We start from the raw sequence: 20,152 nt of genomic DNA on the forward strand, positions 1-20,152 counted from the left end.
TCTTCGATCGAGTCGACCCCACACCGTCAAGCATTGGCCCAACGTAAGATCACTTATCTAATTCGTGTACTGAACTGAGCAAGGGATGGCAGGTCCGCATCCGCGAGCCTGTCGTTTACAGCCTTTCTAACTGCAACAACGATATGGGGAAGAAGAAACCCCGTTCGCGAAAGGCACCTTTACCTCCTCGCAAGCCATTTATACCGCAACCCATAACCGACCTTTCATCTCTTCCGATTGACGTGCGTCTCAAGATACTCGACGCTTTCGCCCACTCATCATTCAAGAGGCTCAAAATAGCTGTACAGCTAAACGACGCTTGTCATCGAAAATACGCAAAGAGGTCGTACAAATATTTGAAAATCACCGCCTATCCCTCAAGTACACGAGGTGTTCCGCAAGTCAGTATCCAAGAATTATCGCCCGACAATTACTGGTGGAAAGAACCCAGAAGGGAGTTTAGGTTATTGTGCAAAATAGGGTGTCTGCCATACGATGGAGAGGCGAAAGAATACTCGAGGATGCCTGCCGAAGAGATGGAGAAACTCGTCGTACCGGTAATGTACAAGCTTTGGCTGGAAGATACAGACCCTGTGTGGAACAACAAAGAATGGTTGATAAAGACGAATATTCATACTCACTAGCTCAGAGCCTGTCGAGCTGCCACCCACCTGAGGTTGGACACGGAAGATGGACTTCTATTACTCTCAGAGTTGGCGGACTCGTTATATTCCAGAATCCCATTCGACGACCCGTTCGCGAATGTCAAACACTTGACTCTCGATGTAAAATGTGTGGCATCAATCATGAAATTCTACGTCGACAATGATAGCACTGGTATCAGGTCGAGTACTGGTACTGGACCTGAAGCTGCATTCGGAACCAGTGAAGAACGCAGAAGTTACCTCAGCCGTCAAGAGAAAATATGGAGGGGTTTATCAAAGTTCCTCAGACCAAAACACCTTTGCATCAAAATCGATGAAACGGATAGAATATACTCCTACAGAGTATGGAGTAACAGTGTTCTCATCCATTCGGTGGTTCAGGGATGGCAGCTTGAGTCACTCACAGTACATGGTATCATGCGAGATATCGTCGTATCACGCAAGATCCCTCTCATCAGGTATTTCTTACCACGCAAGATTGAAGACAATCGTTATGCTGGCTTTTGGGGACCATCTATCAGGTGGATCCGACCTCTACATGGAGAGAACCTAGAAGATGGAGAAGGTCGCAACCTCACGCTCTCCATGCACCTCTTGTATCAGGCAGAGAGGGATAAAGCTGAAGCGCTGGAATGTTATCCTCATCTACAAGATGATTTAGTGGGGTACGAGGTGTTCTACAACCAGCAGGGTGATCCATGCCTGTGCTGTGGCGGCCGTTGATCCTCGAGTGATCCAGTAGGGCGGACCGGCTTCCTTGTATACTCTGGAGGAAGTCGGGGGGCAGCAGCGGGACAGGGGAACTCGTAGCAGGGATGGAAGAGGGGGAAATGAACGGAGTCGGCAAAACAAGTCCAACAAGCGAGACCGGAAGCATAGCCCAGAAAGCGGAGGGAGAGCAATTTCAAGGGCATACCAGGGCGAAAGTGTGCGGAGAAGGGGGAGACGGGACACGGGACGTAAGGACGGGAAGGAAGGGGGAAGAAAGAAATGGAAGGTGGAAAAGAGGAAGGAAAAGGGAGGACAAAAGAAGAAGGAAAAGAGGAAACATGGAAAAAAATGGGGAAGAAGGCATCGTAAAAGGTAGAGGGGAAGGGTGACATCCGGAGGCAATCCAGGTGAAAGTAGGTGGATAAAGGTTGAGACAAGTGCCAGACTGGGGCGAGAGATGCAATAGAGTAGGATAATACATGATTGACACGAAGATACGAGAGCAGAGCATGAATGTACATATCCGCTTATACTTTGGTTGTCCCACATGAATTCAGTTCCTTATGATTGCATAGTTCCGATTTCTGAGTATGTTATTTGAGCAGTTCCTCGTTAGAGCACCGATGTGATGGACGTCATGACGGTCGCTCCTCTTTTGATGATCACGCCAAAGGAGTGGGAAAGCTGCTTCTCGATACCGTCATTGCGAGTTGACTCCGAAGATCTTTCCTTCTCTGATTCTGAGTACTGAATATAGTATAGTATGCTTCTTGTTAGTCAGACGCCAGGGAGCCATCAGTAAAGCTCAAAACATGCTGCTCCCAATCAATGATTAGCAGATATGTATTCTGTTCTCTTTGAGTGACTACCGACAACTCCAGCTGCAAGACGAATCCATGGAAGACCTCGTCCATCTACATCCCAGCGACCAGCGACTCGCTCCTCTTATTCAAACCTTACCCAAGGAAATCCAATATCTCATCTTATCCTCATTTGCCACCCGATCATTCGATCATCTCAAATGCGTGTCCAACCTCAACTCCCAATACAACATCCTATTCTCACCAAAGCTATACCGCTCAATCGAGCTCGACGGGGACAAGGTGAATAGCTGTTTACCCATACTCTGGTCCATCGATGCGATAGGTCGACAACACATCTCTGACTCTGATACGACATGCTCGCTCCCTACTAATGCAGATTGTGTATACCGAGAAAGGCATAAGAGGTTCGACATCATTGCTGGATCAACTAGGAAGTTGATCATCTCTCATTCAGAGGTGATCAAGGCATTAGCCAGGATTCTAAGGAAATCGGAGAATCATAACCTGTTTTCGAGAGTCGAAGAGCTAGCCATTCGACAAACTAGAGATGATACCACCCCGAAACTCCAAGCGCAAAACATAATGCACCATCCGAACAGTTCTGCTATTTCCACCATCGTCGACAAGTTGTCTCCGCAGAAAGTCTGCCTTGATCTGGGTTTGCCCTTCGCTATCACATGGAGGAAAATTGTCCATAAGATAGGCGATCAGATTTGCGCCAGGGATAGTAAAATAAAGGAACTCAGCCATCATGGAGCACCTATTTCGAATCTTGAAGTCAAATTGGTGATCATCGATGGTATCGAGATCCAGCGATTTTACTTGGAAGATTATATTGCTCCTTCCATTGGTCAAACTTCCCTTAGGATATTTTACGAGCTGGGCAATCCCCCATCGGGAAGGAGCAGGACATGGCCACGGGAAATACACGTGTATGCGAGTTGGCCCGCAAATCGGGGGCTACCTCTCGAGCTGGCTGACTCAAATATTCCCGGTATGGCATACTTGAGGAGGGTGACTGTGCTGCATGATTTCGGTCATGGTCACTTGTGTGAAATTTGTAGTTGAAGAGCCAGGTAAACCCCTGCGAGGCGGATTGAGATTCTGAGATGTTGAAACAAGATATTGACCATACGTGAACAAGCATGGCGATAACTGCCTGAGAGGCGAATTATCAGTAGAGCGTGCGTACAAGACTGTATGATCAATATGCATAGTAATGAGTCATCTAATCAGATTTACACAACACTCCAGGTCCATCATCTGTCAATCATCGCCACTTCGTTAAGTTCTCGCGACTCCATGTCTTCTTTGAGCTGATACAGTAGGGTCAGCTCAGTGGTGATGACGGACGTATATGAAATGAGGGTGACTTACGCTTAGTAAGCTCGCTTACAAGAAGCACATTGAGTGCTAGTGTAATCCTCGTGTACACGCACGTCTTTGGACTTGATGTGGGGCTCAAGCCCAGCAGATATGGTGACTTGGGGAGGTGTGAAGTTTGTATATTGGTGGATATGGACTTCGGAGGGGTAGTGATCGAAAGGACGGTCCACGCTTGGCACAAGATTTGCAGGCCCCCCATACAGAGTATGTACGAAGAACCTCTGTGTGGCGACATTGGTGAAAATGACCCTGGTGTCTCCGACGTCGTTGTGGAATGTCATTGATTCGATCTTCCAGTTTCTCTTCAGCAATTCGATCTTCCATATTTCGGGTGATTTAGGATTCTTCTTATCGTCAGCTCGAAGTGTGTCGATACACATATGTCTAGGTTGAAGGTATCTAACCAGCAACTGTACGGTTCGTTTTGAATCAGGCGCTTTATCTGTGTTGAGTTTTGGATTATGATAATCAATTTTTTGAAGGAATCTCACGAAATCAGGCTTGAGAATCAGATATTCTACGTTTTGCAATACGTGAAGAGTGTTCTTGAGAGAGCTCGAAGCGAGGACTTCAACTAATCCTTGAGCTGATTCCTTATCTGCGATCTCCAGGTGAGTGCTGGAATGGCAAAACGAGGTAAATCTCGTCAGCTTTCTTTTTGCGATTTTCGGGCTCGTCACGGTTGAATTCGATTTGGCGAGATTGAGAGTCGCATGAAGCTGGAAGTCCCCTATCTTATACTTATCGAGGGAGATGTATCGATATACTTGTGATCTGTATCGATTGTACAGATAAGTGTTGACCTGAACGGCAATTCTGAGGTTATGGAAGTTGGATGTGGTGAAGATGTCGAATATCGGCGCAAGGATATCTTCCGGTAGTTTGGGAGAGGGTAGTCCAGGTATCGGAATTGCGGGAGGTGGACCAGGTGTTAGTGACTCAGGAGGTGTGAGTGATTCGTTGAGTCCGTGGAGGAAGTCTTGCAAGTTGAGAAGAGGCATCTTCGTGGTACCTGCTGAGAAATGTAGGTTTGTGTAGAAAAGGATGAAGAAGAGAGAAGAGAACAGGATGAAGTAGTGGGAAAAAGGACCGTGGATCGTGGATCAAAAGCAGTTCTTAGGAATGATCGGTAGCAACGAATGTCATGTGCATGCGCCCTTGTGTGTAAATGTATGAATATCATACGTTCAGCGGACAGTGACGACGGCTGACGAGATACCATGACGGCTGCAAGCTGACGAGAGAACAGTTTTTGATACCCCAGAAGCTACGATACCAAAGGCCAGTAGGATCCTCTGTGTACTGTATACAATGTGCATATTCATGGTACTATTGTGTGATAAATTAGATAAATGAGTTGCTCGTTCGTGATGCTCTGCGGCACCGGGACTTCTTGCCGATTTGAAGTCGCATCTCGTCAGCCCAGTCATTACCGACAGACAGACAATTACAGAGATACTCACCTTTGACCATCGCCATCAATGCACTCTCTGACAACAGATGCACCCTCGCACGTCCTCCGGTCCGGACACACGCACGTCTGTCCTCTTGACATGCTCTTTGAGGCTCTCGGAAATAGCGAAATTATGAGTCGGTGTCAGAGATCTATTCCGGAATAGACGGAAATACGAGGAATGAATACGAAGTGTAAGACATTTCGGTGTAGTTGTCGAAGACGGATATGGAAAGGAGGTGTTGAGCCCATATGGGCAGACGGGAACCGAGATAGAAGTAAGACAGTGATTATCCGAGCCAAGCCATATCGCTCCAAGGTTCGGCGAAGTTCGCACAAATTCTCACATATATAAGCAAGGTGGTCCTTGTTCCCAAAAGGACTCATTCGTCGATCTCGATTTGTTGCTGCTTAGTACTACTATTGGTGTGGCTTTGATCTATGCTGCTAGTTGCCCTATAGATCTTATGCATCAAGTTCGTAGAAGATAGACCTTATTAGCCAAACCAATATAACCCCCTGACAGTCGGATAACGGGAATACAATTCGATATTCACATGTACATTTGATGATGTCGAAGTCGTTGGTGTACCTTCGACGCTTGACTGAAGGATCAAGCTCCATGCAGGGTTGTTGAGGGATATGTAGTAAGACTGCTTCGCTACATCGCTAAATACGATTCGAGTCCTCCCTATATCGTTATGAAGAGTAATCGATTCAAGCTTCCAACCCCTCTTCATCTTCTCAATCTTCCTAATTTCCGCTGAGTCGGGTTCCTTTTTGTCGACGGTTCGAAGAGTATCAATACAGACATGTTTCGGTTTCAGGTATTTACCCAGGACCACAATCATTTTCCCATTCTTGAGAAGCCCGGTTGTCTCGTCCGCGATCCAATCGAAATCCTGGAGAGATCGCATAAATCCTTCTCTGAGAATTAGGTATTCCACGTTGAAGAGTAATGACTGGGCCTTGTAAATTGATTTTGAGGAGAGGATCTGGACTACACCTCTCGCAGCTAGCTCGTCCACGATTTCAAGGTTTTTGATGGATCTGCAGAGTGATAAGAATCTTCGTCTCTTTCGTCTGACCTCAACTTCCATCTCGTGATCCTTCATAGCTGAAGGGAAGAGGGAGAGGCTGAGCGTGGCATGCGATACGAGTCCGTCTATGTTGTACCGACTCAAGATAATATACTGATAGAGCTTTGGTTGATATCGGCTATATAGGATGGTGTTGACTTGAACAGCGGTTTTGAGGTTGTTGAACGTAGAAGCAGACGAAGTGAAAAGATCGAAAAGCGACATGAGGATGTCCATAGGTAATCTTGGTGCTGAGTGCTCGGGGTTGAATGATGACGATGAGAGTGATCCCTCGTCCATGTCCCAGGCGAAGACCTCATAATCTGTCAAGGCCATATTGACGATAGTCTTGTAGCGATTGGTATTGTAATGACATGGTGAAAACAGGGTAGAGAGAGACTTTCAGATCTGTAGATGAACATGAGCAGAAAAGGAGATGTTACATGCATGTAAACTTGACTCCATCGATACGTTGACAAATTTTGTCGAATAAGTCATAGCTGACGAGAGCCCCAAACATGGGTGAGTTCAATCAAATATAAAGCTGACGAGATCAACAATAACTTCTCACGCCACAGTGCGGACAGCATCGTTATCGTTCTTGAATGGAAATCTCGCTAAAATATATGACATACTGGGGAATCTGAGTCAGATAGCATGGACGTCCTATGATAAAGTGGTCCGCGAGCCTCCTCAGAACACACACTCGCTGCAGTAGTACTTTTCCATACTGTAGGGGTATAGCTGCAGATTCTCTGAACAAAAGCAGCCTGCGCTCCATCATGCCCGTTCGAAGTTATACGCAACCTCACATCAGTCTTTCATGTATGCCTTGCAACCAGGCTATAAAGCCAAACCGCAGACATAGACACAGAGATGCATCTTCCATATAATTCGCAAACGCAGAATGATGTATATTCAACCAGACCAGACCAATCAGATTCCCGATCACATACAATCCTAATTAACCTAGTGTAAAAACTAGACCACTTATAATTTGTCGTAGTAGTGGTCGTAAAGAGGTACGTCGGGCTTGAGACTCTTTCTTGTTCTGATCGAGACGGCGAGGGCGTTGATCTTGGATCCGACTTCGGTGGGGTCACCGTTGAGGAGCGAGTAGTGGTCGAACACTGCTTGAGGGAACGCTTGTCCACCGGTAGCAGCTCGCAAGTCGGCGTTGAAACCGAACGACTCGGATACGGGCAAGTAAGCCTTCATGGTGTACATCGGTGTTCCTGGTCGTTGTTCAGAAGAGAATACTTGACCTCTTCGGACGTTCAAACATGACTAAGAAAGGTAAATTAATTATCGTCAGTCGGATTTTCTCTCCTCTCCATTCAGATAGAGGGGGTAACTGCGCAACTCACGTAAACACCACCTTGAGCAGATTCTGGGACGGCGATCTCGACCAAGAACATGGGTTCTTGGAGTCCGGGCTTGGCGAGCAATTGGGCAGCGTAACATACTCGTCGGGCGGTAGGGATGATTTGACCACCACCTCTGTGGATGGCATCGGCGTGCAAGGTACAGTCAATCATGTTGTATCGGATACCTCTCATTGGCTCTTCACAGACACCACCTTCCTTGGTGGCCCATTGGAAGGCAGCAACGACGGAATCCTTGATTTCGTTCATGTATTGCACTCCCTTGGAGGCATCCAAGATGATGTTGGGACCGGTGGTGTCGGGACCGAAGGCCCAGATCTTCCTGGCATCGGTGACATCCCATCCGTAGGTGTCGGCAAGGTATCGAGCTCTGATCTTGGGGTCATCTCTTGGGGCGACTCGACCTTCCTCGATATCCTTGGTAAGTTCCTCATCAAGAGGCTCGGCCTTGACGTAAAGTCTGTTGTGTTTGTTCTGCGACTTGGAAAGAGCGACCATGGAGGACTCGGCAGTGACGGTTTCTCGGTAACCTACGACAGGGTCGGACTTTCGGAGAGGGACACCGGCGTGATCGTTCTCCAAATCGTTAAGACAGATTTCCAAGTGCAATTCACCGGCACCGGCAACGATGATGGAACCGTTCTCGTCCATCCAGGTCTTGACACATGGGTCGGACTTGGACAATCGCTTAAGACCTTCGACCAATTTGGGGAGATCGGAAGCGTTCTTACACTCGACAGCGACTTGCACTACGGGAGATACGGAGAACTTCATGACTCTCATGTTGTGGGCAGTCTCGGAGGTGGTAAGGGTACCGGACTTGAGCAAGAATTGATCGACACCGACAAGACCGATAATGTTACCGGCGGGACAGTCCTCGATGGCTTCGGTGGATCTACCCATCATCAACACAGTTCGTTGGATAGACTTGATAACGGAATCGTCCTTCTTTCCGGGAACGAAGTTAGGACCTTGGATTCTGATCTTAGGACCGGAAGAGACGGTACCGGAGAAGACTCGACCGAAAGCGTAGAATCGACCTTTATCGGAGGTGGGCACCATCTTGGAGACATAGACCATCAAGGGACCCTTGGCATCACAATCTCTGATGGCGATGGCGGACTCATCATCTTGAGGACCTTCGTAGAGGGTCTCGACTCGGTATTTTTGGGCAGTGACGGGGGAGGGAAGGTTGATAACAATCATTTCCAAAAGGGAGTCACCAGCAGGCAAGAACTTCTTCATGACGGTCTTGAGGAGTTGTTTACCTTCAAGGTCTTTCTCGTCACCGATGAGTTTGATCTCGAGCTTTTCGAGAAGGGTGGGAATTTCGTCCTTCTTGTAGTTCATGCAAGAGTCGAAAAGTCTGAAGATAGGGTCGAGAACAAACATGTTGAAAGCTCGTTCACCACCACCAGCAGCGGAAGTAGACCACTTCTTGGTCTTGGCGTTGAAGTAGTTGTCACCCCACAATTTAGGCATGAGCTTGTTCTTGTCGACACCGAACTTCTTGGAGTATCGGGCGGCGAATTGTCGGAGGGAGAAAGCCCAACCGTGGAGACCGGAACCGAAGGCGACGGTACCCTTTTCTGGGTAGACTTGGGTGTCACCGAGGACTGGATCGGTGTAGGTGGAGATGATGACGTTGACGGATTCGATGGTTCTGCAGAAAGATTGGTAAAGATCTTCCTTGGAGACTTGCAATTCGAGAAGAGCTCGGTCGACCTTGTTGATGATAAGGACGGGCTTGACTCGTTCTCCCAAAGATTGTCGGAGCACAGTCTCGGTTTGCACACACACACCTTCGACACAGTCGACAACGACCAAGGCACTGCAAGGGGGTCAGCTGGTTTCCTGCGTGTGGAGGTGATTCAGACCCACCCATCGGTGACTCGGAGTGCAGCAGTTACTTCGGATGAGAAATCTACGTGACCGGGAGAGTCGATCAAGTTGATCAAGAATTCTCCACCTAATAAGTAGTAAATCAGCTTGGAGTCCGATTACAGCTAGAGGGTTTACTCACCGTCAGTCTTTTGTTGAACGTCTTCGACATCCTCCTTAGGAAGAGGGAAGTACATGGAGATAGCAGTGGACTTGATCGTGATACCTCGATCGATTTCATCTTGTCTACAGAAGAGACATAATTAGCGATTTTTCAACAGGTAGCTTCGGAGAAGTCCGCCTGGGGGACTGTTTAATGATTCAGAGAATATCACTCACCTAGTATCGGTGAATCGCATCTCACCAGCCTTGGCGGAGGCGATAATACCAGCCTTGGAGACCAAAGAATCGGTAAGGGTGGATTTACCGTGATCTACATGGGCAATAACCGACATGTTTCGGATGTTGGTGGGTTTGTCTAAAAGCAAAATATCCATCAGCGATCCCTTTCTTCACATTTCTCCTCATTTTTCCATCGATTCTCGACCATTTTCTATGATTTTTTGTGCATCGGAAAGCGAGAGAAACGACGTCGACGCACCCATCAACGCCCGTATTTCGTCAACCGTGAAGCTAAACGACGTCTGTGAGCTCAAGAACGATGAGGAAAGTCGAAAAAACGATGAAGAAACTCGAAAAGACCAGAGAGAGCCGGAGATTTTCCCTTCCTGACGTTCCGCCACTTTGGTGCCACTAATTTCGCCCCTATTTCACTCTCGCCGTCTACCTCTGCTTCTCGCGCGTCTCTCTGGTCTTTTCAAGTGTATGTGTGAGGTGGGAGAAGGTGGTGGTATGACTTACTTAACCTATAGACATGGGAAAGCGGCGATTAGTCATGGCTCTTTCTCGTGGACGGCGATGGACGAAAGTTCAGTAAGGGTGTGTGAAAAGACGACTCACCATCTTGACTGATTTCTTCTATGCGGGTAAGGGAGGGTAAAGTAGAGAAGGAGTTGAGGTTGAGGGTATGGAGAATTAAGAGATAAGACTCCTTTTTTGAGTTGAAGAAGAGTGTTAAGATGATGAGTGAAAGGTGAAAAAGATTTTTGCGGTATGGTGGTAGGGTGGAGTATGGTGGTATGGTGGTGCAGTGGTACGGTAGCGTGGTAAGGGACGACTGGGATTAAACGGGTGAAATGGATTTTTTCGTTGGTTACTTGGTTGCCTCCACCCAGGGAATAAGTCATCTATAAAAGGGTATATCCGGCGATTTAACCTTTCATCGGTGTGGCGCTCGATGCCGCCCACGCCGCACAATGGAATGCACGCATCCAGCGATAGAGATGACCATATACAACGTATACATGCGTACAACAAAGGAATCGATGCGAAGTGCCCAGAGCTACATGACATACTACTTCTTCTTACTCTTACCCTTGCTCTTACCCTTGGACTTGGTTTTCGCCGCAGTACTAACTTGTTCCGACTCCTCGATCACGACCGTGCTTGCTCTTCCTTTCCCCCTCTTCTTAGCGGGCACCGGAGTAGCCGACTGCGAGTCTTTCCCTCGTTTCCTCTTCCCTCTCACCACCTCCTCTAAAGGTTCCTCCTCTACCTCTTCTACCTTCTCTTCTTCTTGCACTATCTCCTCCTCGGATTGTGGTTCAGGCTCAGGGATCCGTTTCCCAGCCAACCAACCCCCATTAGTCGCCTCCCACCACCCTTCAACCCCTTCCATACCTTCCGCATGCATGTCTTCCTCGCCGCCAAGCCACCATCCACCCTCATCGTACTTGTACCGCTGCCGCAGTAGTCCTTCAATATGTTTGTACCCCTCACTGGTAGCGTATGGGATCATCGTACCAGGATGTCGATATTTCGCAGGTAGACCCGTAAAAGGGCACATTGGCTTTTTACGGTCTACCCCCAGTCCATCAGCTGGATCCTAATGAAACGTAATGAGAAGCACTTACTCATGGGACGATTGCGACCTGGAATGTATACTACTTTGTCCCATTCGACATGGTCGCCTAGGATCAACTTGATCTCCTCCGTCAGCCCGCCTGGAATTTGCGAAAGGATGAGGTAGTTTCGGGTGTATTGCGAGTCGTCGTTTGCGGAGGGATTGGGCTGTACAGCTGCTTCTGGTTTCTGATCCGCTGGAGTGGCAGTCTCAGCTTTCGCTCTCTGTGAGTCCGCGGCTGCGGATGTTCTCGTAGGCTGAGGCCTGGTTGTATTTTGACTTGCGATCGGTGTTGCTGTTTCTTCTGGTTGTGGTGGATGGGACGAGGACGCCAATTTGGCCGTTGGGGTTTTGGTCGCATGAGGACTGGTGATTGCTATTTCCGCTGTCGACACATGTTGGTCCGGTGTTTCATCAGATGCTGGATTACTTGTGCTATGATCAGCGGTTTTGGAGGGTTCGGCTTGAGTAGCCGATAGGTTGTCCGCATCAGTGTCGCCAGCATGTGTCGGATCAATCGGCACCTGTACAGGCTCGACACTGGCGGACAATATTTTTGTGTGATCCGATCGTCCAGTAGGGATCCCTGCTGCCTGAGCTAGATTATCGCTGGTATTATTTGCTTCTGTTTGAGCCGGAGTGTGGCTGGTTGTTGGAGTTTGGCTATTCGCTGGCTCTGCGATGTCTGAACCGACTTCTGCATGGGCAGATGGCTGGCCAGTCATCGGTGATTGGTCATTCGTCGGCTGTACGCTGGGGGCGTCCAACTTTCTCTCTGCTGCAATCTGAGTGGGAGCCAGCGTGTGGTTTATTACTGGATCTGCGATGTCTGACGTTGCTTCTGCTTGTGTTGTCGGTTGAGTGACTACTGGAGATGCGCTGGTATCTGCCTGCGCGCCTGTGGCCGATTCCGCCTGTCGAGTGATCTTGCTGATTGTTGCCGGTTGATCAGATGCTGAGAGTTGTCCTTGAGAAGGAGGATCTTGATTTTGTGCGTTCGTAGAATCCTTGCCATTCTCCTTCTTTTCTGCCAGAATACCTCCTTCTGACAATCCATCTTGTCCCTTGGGAGGTTGTTCTTCCACTTGCCCCTGCTTCGAAACGTCGGCCTTCGACGCCTCCTTAACCACCTCTTCTTCCCCTACAACCTCTACCAACCTCCCCACCGTCCTACTGACCCAAGTCAACCTCGGACCCCTTACTCTCTTCCTACTGATCTTGCGCAGCTCTCTCTTCTCATCCTCCTTTTTCAGCCAATCTCTCAATGCCTCCTTATTCCTTTCCTCCTCTTCTAGGGCAGCCGCTATCAACTCATCCTGAGTCATGGGCCGCAACCCCCTAATTTCGCCTGTCTCATGCTGAGCCCTCCTCCCCTTTTTCCCTCTACTCAGTTTCTCCTGCTCCTCCCGCTGCCGTATCTCTTCTTCCGTCTTCAGCGTAGACGCTCTCAGGTTGGATCGGCGCGCTTCGGATCGGTTTTCCCGCTTAGCTTCTCGCCGTTGTTTTCGTAGTGTCAATATCAGTGTGGACGGTGCCATCGAGCTAGGGTCGATCGAGGGGTCCAATGAAGATAGTGAGGGATCCGAGAGAAGCTTAGCTGCAGGATCGGAAGATTTTGATTGGGGCTTGAGTCTGTTTTTGTTGAGTGCTGAGAGGGGATCGTATATTGCCCTGCCCTTGCCTTTGGCCTAAGTCGACAATTTATTAGCTTATGAAGCTTTAATACTCATTGAAGCCGCAGAGAAAACAAACGGGACACACCTTCTGACGCTCTTCACGCCTCAGAGCCTTTTCTTGAGCTTCTTCGTCCTCTTCTACCTCTTCGTCTGTGTCCGCAAACTCGTCCAGGAAGACATCCCTTACGTCCTCTGTTGCGTTAATAAAAGGATGGTAAGCTACACGACTCGAAGCATAATTACATACAAGCACTCACGGGGCGCAGCAAACTCTTCATCATCTTCGACCTCTTTGAATAGCTCGTCGTCGTCTTCTTGATGAGCCTTCTCAAGCAGCTCTCGCATACTACACAGGCCGACCAGAATAAGCGGGAAATCACGTTTGTAGAAAGATGCTCATTTAGTACTCACCGGTTCCCCGCCGTACTACGCTTCGCTCGACCGGTGGTGACTGTCTCATGGTCGGTCATCTTGGCTGTTTCAGCCCCGAGCGGGCTTCCTAATGATGTTATTTCTGAATAGTTAGTCCAAATATCTATCAGTCTCTAGAAAAGCAATAACAAATCGTCATGTTCGTCCTTCGCGTCTGAATCAAACGGAAACTCCCACTCGGGCACCACGTGTTTTTGACTGTAAGCCACGTGCTTGACCCCTTTGAAATGACTCGATGATCTTCTTCTCCCAACTTTTCGAGATTTCCATGGCAGAAATCGCAATTATCCAATAAAAGCCAAAATCATAGCCAGAATCAACACCGTCATCCAAGAGTCGACCTCCTTGTTGAGTGACCAAGCATCATCACAATGTCCACACCGCCCTTCTTGCCCCTGATAGATCCATCCGGATCGACACTCCTCCCTTCTCTCGCCCTCCTCGGCCCCGTTCTTATCCCTTCCACCCTCGTCCAAGCCGTGCTACCGACTTTGCCGTCTCAAGCAAGCTACTATGTCCACGCTGAAGACTCCAACGAAGATCTGATCTCATACTTGGACAACGGAGCTCAGAAGATCGTCATTTCCCTTTCGCAACTTCAGGAATTAGATGGTCAAGTACCCAAAGAACGCCTGATTCTCAGAATCGCCGAAGAAAACCTGTCCTCCGTTAAAGAATACGACGGAGAAATCAGCGGTATCTACCTAACCTCTTCCGCAATTCACACACCCAAATCTATCGGCTTACCCAACCTCGACATATTCATTCAACACCCTTCACCGAATCCCACCGAACTCTTACAATCCATCAAATCCTCCCGACCCTCGTCATACGTCATTCCTACAGAGTACCTCGCCGCATCCGCCAAGACCACTTCAACCCACCTTTCCATCGCCGAAGCTTTCCTCGCGCCCATCATCTCCGATCGACCGGACGGCCTCTTCCCCACCATCGTCTCGTCCTCGAACCACTCTATCAAACCTTTGGGTCTAGTTTATTCCTCAGTCGAATCGGTGACAGAGGCAATCTTGACCCAGAAAGGCGTCTACCAATCTCGTAAACACGGATTGTGGAGGAAAGGCGAAACGTCCGGAGCCGTACAGGAGCTTGTCGGCGTCAAGGCGGATTGCGATAGTGATGCCTTAGTCTTTGAGGTTGTCCAGCACGGATCAGGATTCTGCCATCTCCCACAATCGACATGTTTCGGCAATTTCAGCGGACTCGCCAAACTCGAAGATACGTTGAAATCGAGATTAGAATCCGCACCTGAAGGCTCATATACCAAGCGGATCTTCACAGATGACAAATTGCTGAGAAGCAAGATTATGGAAGAGGCTGAGGAGCTTTGCGACGCTCAAGATAAAGACCACATAGCCTTCGAAGCGGCCGATTTGCTATATTTCGCATTGGCCAGGTGCATATCGAAAGGAGTGAGCTTGAAGGATGTGGAGAAAGCCCTGGACAAGAAGTCGCTGAAAATCACCAGGAGAAAAGGGGATGCTAAACCCAAGTGGGAGAACAAAATTAATGGCACCGGCGGTGAAGCTAGAGAGAACCAAGCGGTCAAAGTGGAGTCAAAGCCGACTGAACCTATACCGAAGACGTTCCCCGAAGTAGACGAGTCCCGCATCAAGATGCGAAATGTGACCCTTTCAAAGCTGAACAAGGAGGAACAGAAGAAATTGCTCTTACGACCCGTGTTGAACTCTTTAGCAATGATAGATAAAGTCAAACCTATAGTGGAGCGGGTCCGAAAAGAAGGTGATGCTGGATTGAAAGCTATGACCAAGCAATTCGATAAAGCCGACCTCTCCTCGAACGTTTTGTTACCGCCGTTCCAGACCCCCTCAGCTGAACAGCTCCCTGAAGACGTCAGGAAAGCCATCGATGTAGCCTACGAGAACGTCAAGACCTTCCACCAGGCTCAAGCAGAGACTAAACCGCTCATAGTGGAGACCATGCCCGGAGTACAATGTTCGCGATTCGTTAGGCCAATAGCGAGAGTCGGAGTGTATGTACCTGGAGGCACGGCGATCCTGCCTTCAACAGCTATCATGTTGGGTGTACCCGCTCAAGTCGCTGGGTGCAAGACCATCGTACTGGCTACGCCTCCTCGACCAGACGGCTCCATCTCGCCTGAAGTACTTTACGTGGCTAAATTAGTAGGAGTGACCTGTATACTCAAGGCTGGAGGCGCTCAAGCCGTCGGAGCTATGGCGTACGGTACGGAAGAAGTTCCCAAGGTAGACAAGATTTTCGGACCGGGTAATCAATGGGTCACAGCTGCTAAGATGTTGGTGCAAAATGACACGGATGCTTTGGTGGCTATCGACATGCCAGCTGGTCCTTCTGAAGTCTTAGTGAGTCTACCTGTCCCACTTTCTAACGATCATCTCATCATTCACCTATGAGTGTGAGGTTGAGGGACTATGCTGAACAGTGCGAAATTCATAGGTAATTGCGGACCACACAGCCAACCCTATATTCGTCGCTTCCGACCTTCTCTCCCAGGCAGAACACGGCACAGACTCCCAAGTGGTCTTGGTCGGTATAAACCTTACTGCGAAATTACTGGAAGAGATCGAAGATCAAATTGATATCCAAGCGAAAGCTTTGCCCAGAGTCGCTATCGCTCGAGAAGCCATCAAGAAATCGGTCATTGTCCTTGTCGAAAGCCAAAAAGAAGCGATCGACTTCTCGAATGAATACGCTCCAGAACACTTGATCTTGCACTTGGAGGAAGCTGAAAAAGCTGTGGAGGGGATCGAAAATGCGGGATCGGTCTTCGTCGGTGCTTTCTCACCTGAATCGTGAGTCGAGTCACCTGTTCCTCCTGAGATCAGATCAAATCAAATAGCGTGTTCAGCTTGAGCTTGGTTGAATCTCGGTGGACTGGTGCTGATTGTTTGAGAATGGTTATAGGTGCGGTGATTATGCCTCAGGAACGAATCATACCCTCCCTACGAACGGTTTCGCCCGACAGTTCTCGGGAGTGAATACCCTGTCTTTCCAGAAACACATTACTTCTCAACTTGTCTCTGGAGATGGATTGAGAGTACTTGGACCTAGTGTGGTCAGATTGGCGGAGAGAGAAGGCTTAGAAGCTCATGCCAATGCAGTCAGAGTCAGATTGGCTGAGCTAAGTAAATAGACTGTCTTGATACATAGCGTTTTCGCTGTATGTTCTGAATCTGAGGAGCCGAGTGGATAGAAGATATAATATGCATACCATTCCATAGGTACATCATGTCTGTGCCATCAGCGGTACAGCCGTCCTAAGAGGCAAAATAACAAGCAGGCTAATGGACTCGGCGTGTCAACCACTGTTCTCATCTGACGTCAACCCATCAGACCGTCCAGTTCACCCCGAGCAGAAGCAATGTCCACTCTTCTCCTTCCCAACGCCGCATTCAGCTGGGCCTCGTAATCCCTTACTTGGTCCAGAGCCCGAGCCTCATTCTCAGTACCCAGCCAAGACAGATAAGTCTTGATTTCATTCTTGAAATCACCCAGACTAGGATTATCAGTAGTAACACCTTCGGAGAGGATAAACTTGGCGGTCATCATGGTATATCGGTCGATAGCTAATTTGAAATATCCAAACACGTATTGTCAATCCCTCCAGAACGAACAGAGCTCAACGTAAAAATACGATATGTACTCACACTCCTGCACCCTGGTATCTTTCGCATCGACATAATCAGGGACGAACCTCATGAATTCCTGTACGTAATTCTGGGAGTGATTGGAAGTACCGGCAAAGCTTGTGTTGGACATACTAGCTTATCGGAAAACGTTGGGGACAAACCCTCAAATACGAAGTGTACGGTCATACGAGTCACGCAACAGTAATGCCTCAGCTGAGATAAGGGTATTATGTCTGTGGCAAGAAACCACTTGGATTGGTACATTCGCGATGTGTCTGCATTGTCATGCAGGGATATTCAAGGTCTTTTCGTCACTGATCTCACTTGTATGACGCAATGCGTATTCATCGTGAACGTCCTTTTATGTCGAAGTGTGTCCTGCAAAACTACATCACCTGTGTTGTGAGACCTCCTTTCTCAGTAGAATAGTAAGGCCAGACGCATTCTGATGTGCAGATGACGACAATGGCCTACCAACCAATGTGCAGTGAATCATGACATATGATTCTGCGCAGCTCGTGCTTCGCCATTCTAGCTATCCCGGGGGGTGTTGCGGACTATTTCTTCAGCACACAACCACTCAGCCGCCGAGAAGGTAACTCGACATAGCGTCTATCCCGGTCAGCTTTGCCCTTTGCAGAATCGTTATGTTTAGCCTGAAAAACTGCATCATGACTGATAGCCTCGTGTATTTTGCGGCACCCGACTGGCATCACGTATCATTACTGACCTATATCCAAAGATCCCTTCTATGGGCAGTGCGATAAATCCCAGAGACTTCAGCTTGTCTGAGATCCAGATAGCTCAGTACAAACTGCATACCAGTCTCGATAGGCGTTGTACTCTTCCTCGGTATCGATACTTGTATCATACCTATGGTGAGCAGTGTCAAGCTTGTCAGACCTCTCCTTATATGTGGTCCCATTCGTCGATGACTCTCTGAGCCATTCCTTATATTGAATGTACTTTTCATGTGCCGCTGCGATCGTGATTAGCCACACTAGAATCTGTCTCTTCGACATAGTGAGGAATAGAGACTTCCCTACATACCCTTTCGCTTATCCGCGTTGTACTGCTCCCGTTCAAAGTCGCTGAGCTGGGCACTGACTTCTTCAAAGTCGTCCTCCCTGAGGACTCTCGGATCTTTCCATCCTGGGGTGGTGTGTTGGCGGCAGACATGCTTGAGTGAAAGGTTGAGAAGGTTATGGTTGTGCAAGTGGCTTATCCGTGTCGTAGCAGATTCGAAGATGCGTGATGGGAAGTAGGTCACTTGCTTCACACAACCATGGGCCCATCCAAGCATTTATACGTGACATGCAGGGTACCTTGGCTACACATCTTGTCACTTGTGCTCTAGGCAGCCTTTCATTCTTTTCATTGCGAGTCTTCGAGCTGAGTTGATCATCGCTGCCGAGCTATAAAAGAGCTACTTGATCGATAATGCGTCCATCAGCGGGCATCCTTTGAGCAGTGAGATTCACAGGTGCTTGCGCGGCTCAATAGCCTTCCGGCTTTGCGAAGAGTAGCACCAATGCCTAAGGAAGTCCTGGCCGCTTTCGCTCGCGATCGTTCCTCAATGAGGAATAGGCAGAACGAAGGGTTCATAACCGACTCTGAAGGGGAGTCGGTGAGGAAGGCTCCTCGATGATAATGATGATGTGCACTCAGCCAGGGACCAGACAGACTCGATCGCTCGGCTATTACATATCAATAAGGGCAGGGCGCTCTATGCCACACTCGGTCATCGATGGGGAACTCCTGAGGCGGGCACCCCGTCGAAGAGAGGCAATTATTCACCGAATGCAATCATATCATTTCGGTTCGATTGGCCTACGCGAATTCATCTGATGCATGCAAGGATGGACAGTATGTATCCAGACCCGTGCGGCAGCGAACGCTCCTTGATCATGCCGGCGACAGGATCGTACCAAGGGCGCAATCTGTCCACAACTCAGTCGCCAGGATCTACCACCGTGACTCAGTCAGTGGCTTTCCCAGTCAGTGCTGTGCAGAGCGTTTCAAGAGCCTCCCTGGCTTCTCGTTTAGTGTCAGCATCGCGACTATCAAGGTATGACCTATAAGCATTGTTCAAATTTGTTGTGTTGGTCGTTCCTTCTGCCCGTGAGGACGAAAATCCAATCACATGTTGCAGAGCCTCGCTGTAGGTTGTGTATACCTCTGAATTTAGACACCAAGTGATCATCAGCAAGCGAAGGCGCGGTGGGGATCAAACTTACTCATAGACTCTTCATATTCTGCTAATCTCCGCTGCTGCGCTAGGTACTCTTGCAACTTGGCAGAGGCCTGTCCGACGTTATCCAACGTGAGAGGCTCCCCTTCCGAAGGGCTTTGAGAACATTGTGTACCAGGCATTGTATGCTGATGTATCGCCAAACGTTCGGATGCTAGAGGCTATGTTGTGCAATCTATAGGCTTTTCATCCCATTCAAACCTGGCCTTTATAGGTGTTTGTTCTGTCAAGCCCGCAGATTTTGACGGCATACCTACACATCACTCCCTTCATCTGGCTTTCGGAGTTGTGCGCCGCCGCTCAACAATACGAGCCATGGAGCAGCCAAGGACCATTGTGGCCAGAAAGACAACCTTTGTGCCCCTAGTCTCAAGCCGCGATGCTGTCATTGTGGATTTACCTGTCTACCTCAGCGGGGCTGGATTCAGTGACTGCGTAATATCTGTATCTAGGCTCCATTCTATGGCTGCGCCGCATCGCTTCCATCGTCACCATTTCAGCACAGTACAAAAGACAGGGGTAAAACCACAGGCTTTGCCGGATGCGCGGACCTGCCTTCTACAGGCGTTGAGTCGGGTCGCTCCGCCATTGTCAGCAGCTTTACGGGTGGCAGCGATAGCTCATCGTGACCCGAAAGTCTATCGAATTCGGATCAACAGGTCAGGCTACATGCAAGTGCGAGCACAACTCCATCCAGTAGCTCAGTATAATCTGGTCAAGCTCAATATACACTACATAGAGAGGAGCATCCAATCAAAGAGAAACAGCTTCGAGCACATTTCGGGTGCCACTCATCTGC

General features: G+C 48.8%; 9 protein-coding genes across 9 annotated transcripts; 3 read left to right on the forward strand and 6 right to left on the reverse strand.

Annotated features, from left to right (window-relative positions):
- Positions 1-143: 143 nt before the first annotated feature.
- Positions 144-644, forward strand: I303_104974 (uncharacterized protein; the record flags this gene model as incomplete). Its single annotated transcript, XM_018408873.1, has 1 exon — positions 144-644. One exon carries the CDS (start codon positions 144-146, stop codon positions 642-644), a length of 501 nt encoding a protein of 166 aa, XP_018262564.1.
- Positions 645-2,272: 1,628 nt separating this feature from the next.
- On the forward strand, positions 2,273-3,268 carry I303_104975 (uncharacterized protein; the record flags this gene model as incomplete). The annotated part of the gene is made up of 1 exon (XM_018408872.1): positions 2,273-3,268. One exon carries the CDS (start codon positions 2,273-2,275, stop codon positions 3,266-3,268), a length of 996 nt encoding a protein of 331 aa, XP_018262563.1.
- A 311-nt stretch (positions 3,269-3,579) lies between these two features.
- I303_104976 (uncharacterized protein) lies at positions 3,580-4,587 on the reverse strand (the record flags this gene model as incomplete). The annotated part of the gene is made up of 1 exon (XM_018408871.2): positions 3,580-4,587. The coding sequence occupies one exon, from the start codon at positions 4,585-4,587 to the stop codon at positions 3,580-3,582; it is 1,008 nt and encodes a 335-aa protein (XP_018262562.2).
- Positions 4,588-5,536: 949 nt separating this feature from the next.
- On the reverse strand, positions 5,537-6,454 carry I303_104977 (uncharacterized protein; the record flags this gene model as incomplete). The annotated part of the gene is made up of 1 exon (XM_018408870.1): positions 5,537-6,454. One exon carries the CDS (start codon positions 6,452-6,454, stop codon positions 5,537-5,539), a length of 918 nt encoding a protein of 305 aa, XP_018262561.1.
- Positions 6,455-7,108: 654 nt separating this feature from the next.
- Positions 7,109-9,989, reverse strand: I303_104978 (elongation factor 2; the record flags this gene model as incomplete). Its single annotated transcript, XM_018408869.2, has 6 exons — positions 7,109-7,405; positions 7,486-9,334; positions 9,385-9,472; positions 9,527-9,630; positions 9,724-9,862; positions 9,986-9,989. The coding sequence occupies 6 exons, from the start codon at positions 9,987-9,989 to the stop codon at positions 7,109-7,111; spliced, it is 2,481 nt and encodes an 826-aa protein (XP_018262560.2).
- An 809-nt stretch (positions 9,990-10,798) lies between these two features.
- I303_104979 (uncharacterized protein) lies at positions 10,799-13,493 on the reverse strand (the record flags this gene model as incomplete). Its single annotated transcript, XM_018408868.1, has 5 exons — positions 10,799-11,304; positions 11,358-13,035; positions 13,109-13,215; positions 13,281-13,369; positions 13,435-13,493. The coding sequence occupies 5 exons, from the start codon at positions 13,491-13,493 to the stop codon at positions 10,799-10,801; spliced, it is 2,439 nt and encodes an 812-aa protein (XP_018262559.1).
- A 333-nt stretch (positions 13,494-13,826) lies between these two features.
- I303_104980 (histidinol dehydrogenase) lies at positions 13,827-16,606 on the forward strand (the record flags this gene model as incomplete). The annotated part of the gene is made up of 3 exons (XM_018408867.1): positions 13,827-15,815; positions 15,910-16,265; positions 16,378-16,606. 3 exons carry the CDS (start codon positions 13,827-13,829, stop codon positions 16,604-16,606), a joined length of 2,574 nt encoding a protein of 857 aa, XP_018262558.1.
- A 188-nt stretch (positions 16,607-16,794) lies between these two features.
- Positions 16,795-17,232, reverse strand: I303_104981 (uncharacterized protein; the record flags this gene model as incomplete). The annotated part of the gene is made up of 2 exons (XM_018408866.1): positions 16,795-17,039; positions 17,121-17,232. The coding sequence occupies 2 exons, from the start codon at positions 17,230-17,232 to the stop codon at positions 16,795-16,797; spliced, it is 357 nt and encodes a 118-aa protein (XP_018262557.1).
- A 600-nt stretch (positions 17,233-17,832) lies between these two features.
- I303_104982 (uncharacterized protein) lies at positions 17,833-18,281 on the reverse strand (the record flags this gene model as incomplete). The annotated part of the gene is made up of 2 exons (XM_018408865.1): positions 17,833-18,081; positions 18,153-18,281. The coding sequence occupies 2 exons, from the start codon at positions 18,279-18,281 to the stop codon at positions 17,833-17,835; spliced, it is 378 nt and encodes a 125-aa protein (XP_018262556.1).
- Positions 18,282-20,152: the final 1,871 nt, after the last annotated feature.

The sequence above is a fragment of the Kwoniella dejecticola genome, chromosome 6 (assembly GCF_000512565.2).
Source record: "Kwoniella dejecticola CBS 10117 chromosome 6, complete sequence".
Lineage (NCBI taxonomy): Eukaryota > Fungi > Basidiomycota > Tremellomycetes > Tremellales > Cryptococcaceae > Kwoniella > Kwoniella dejecticola.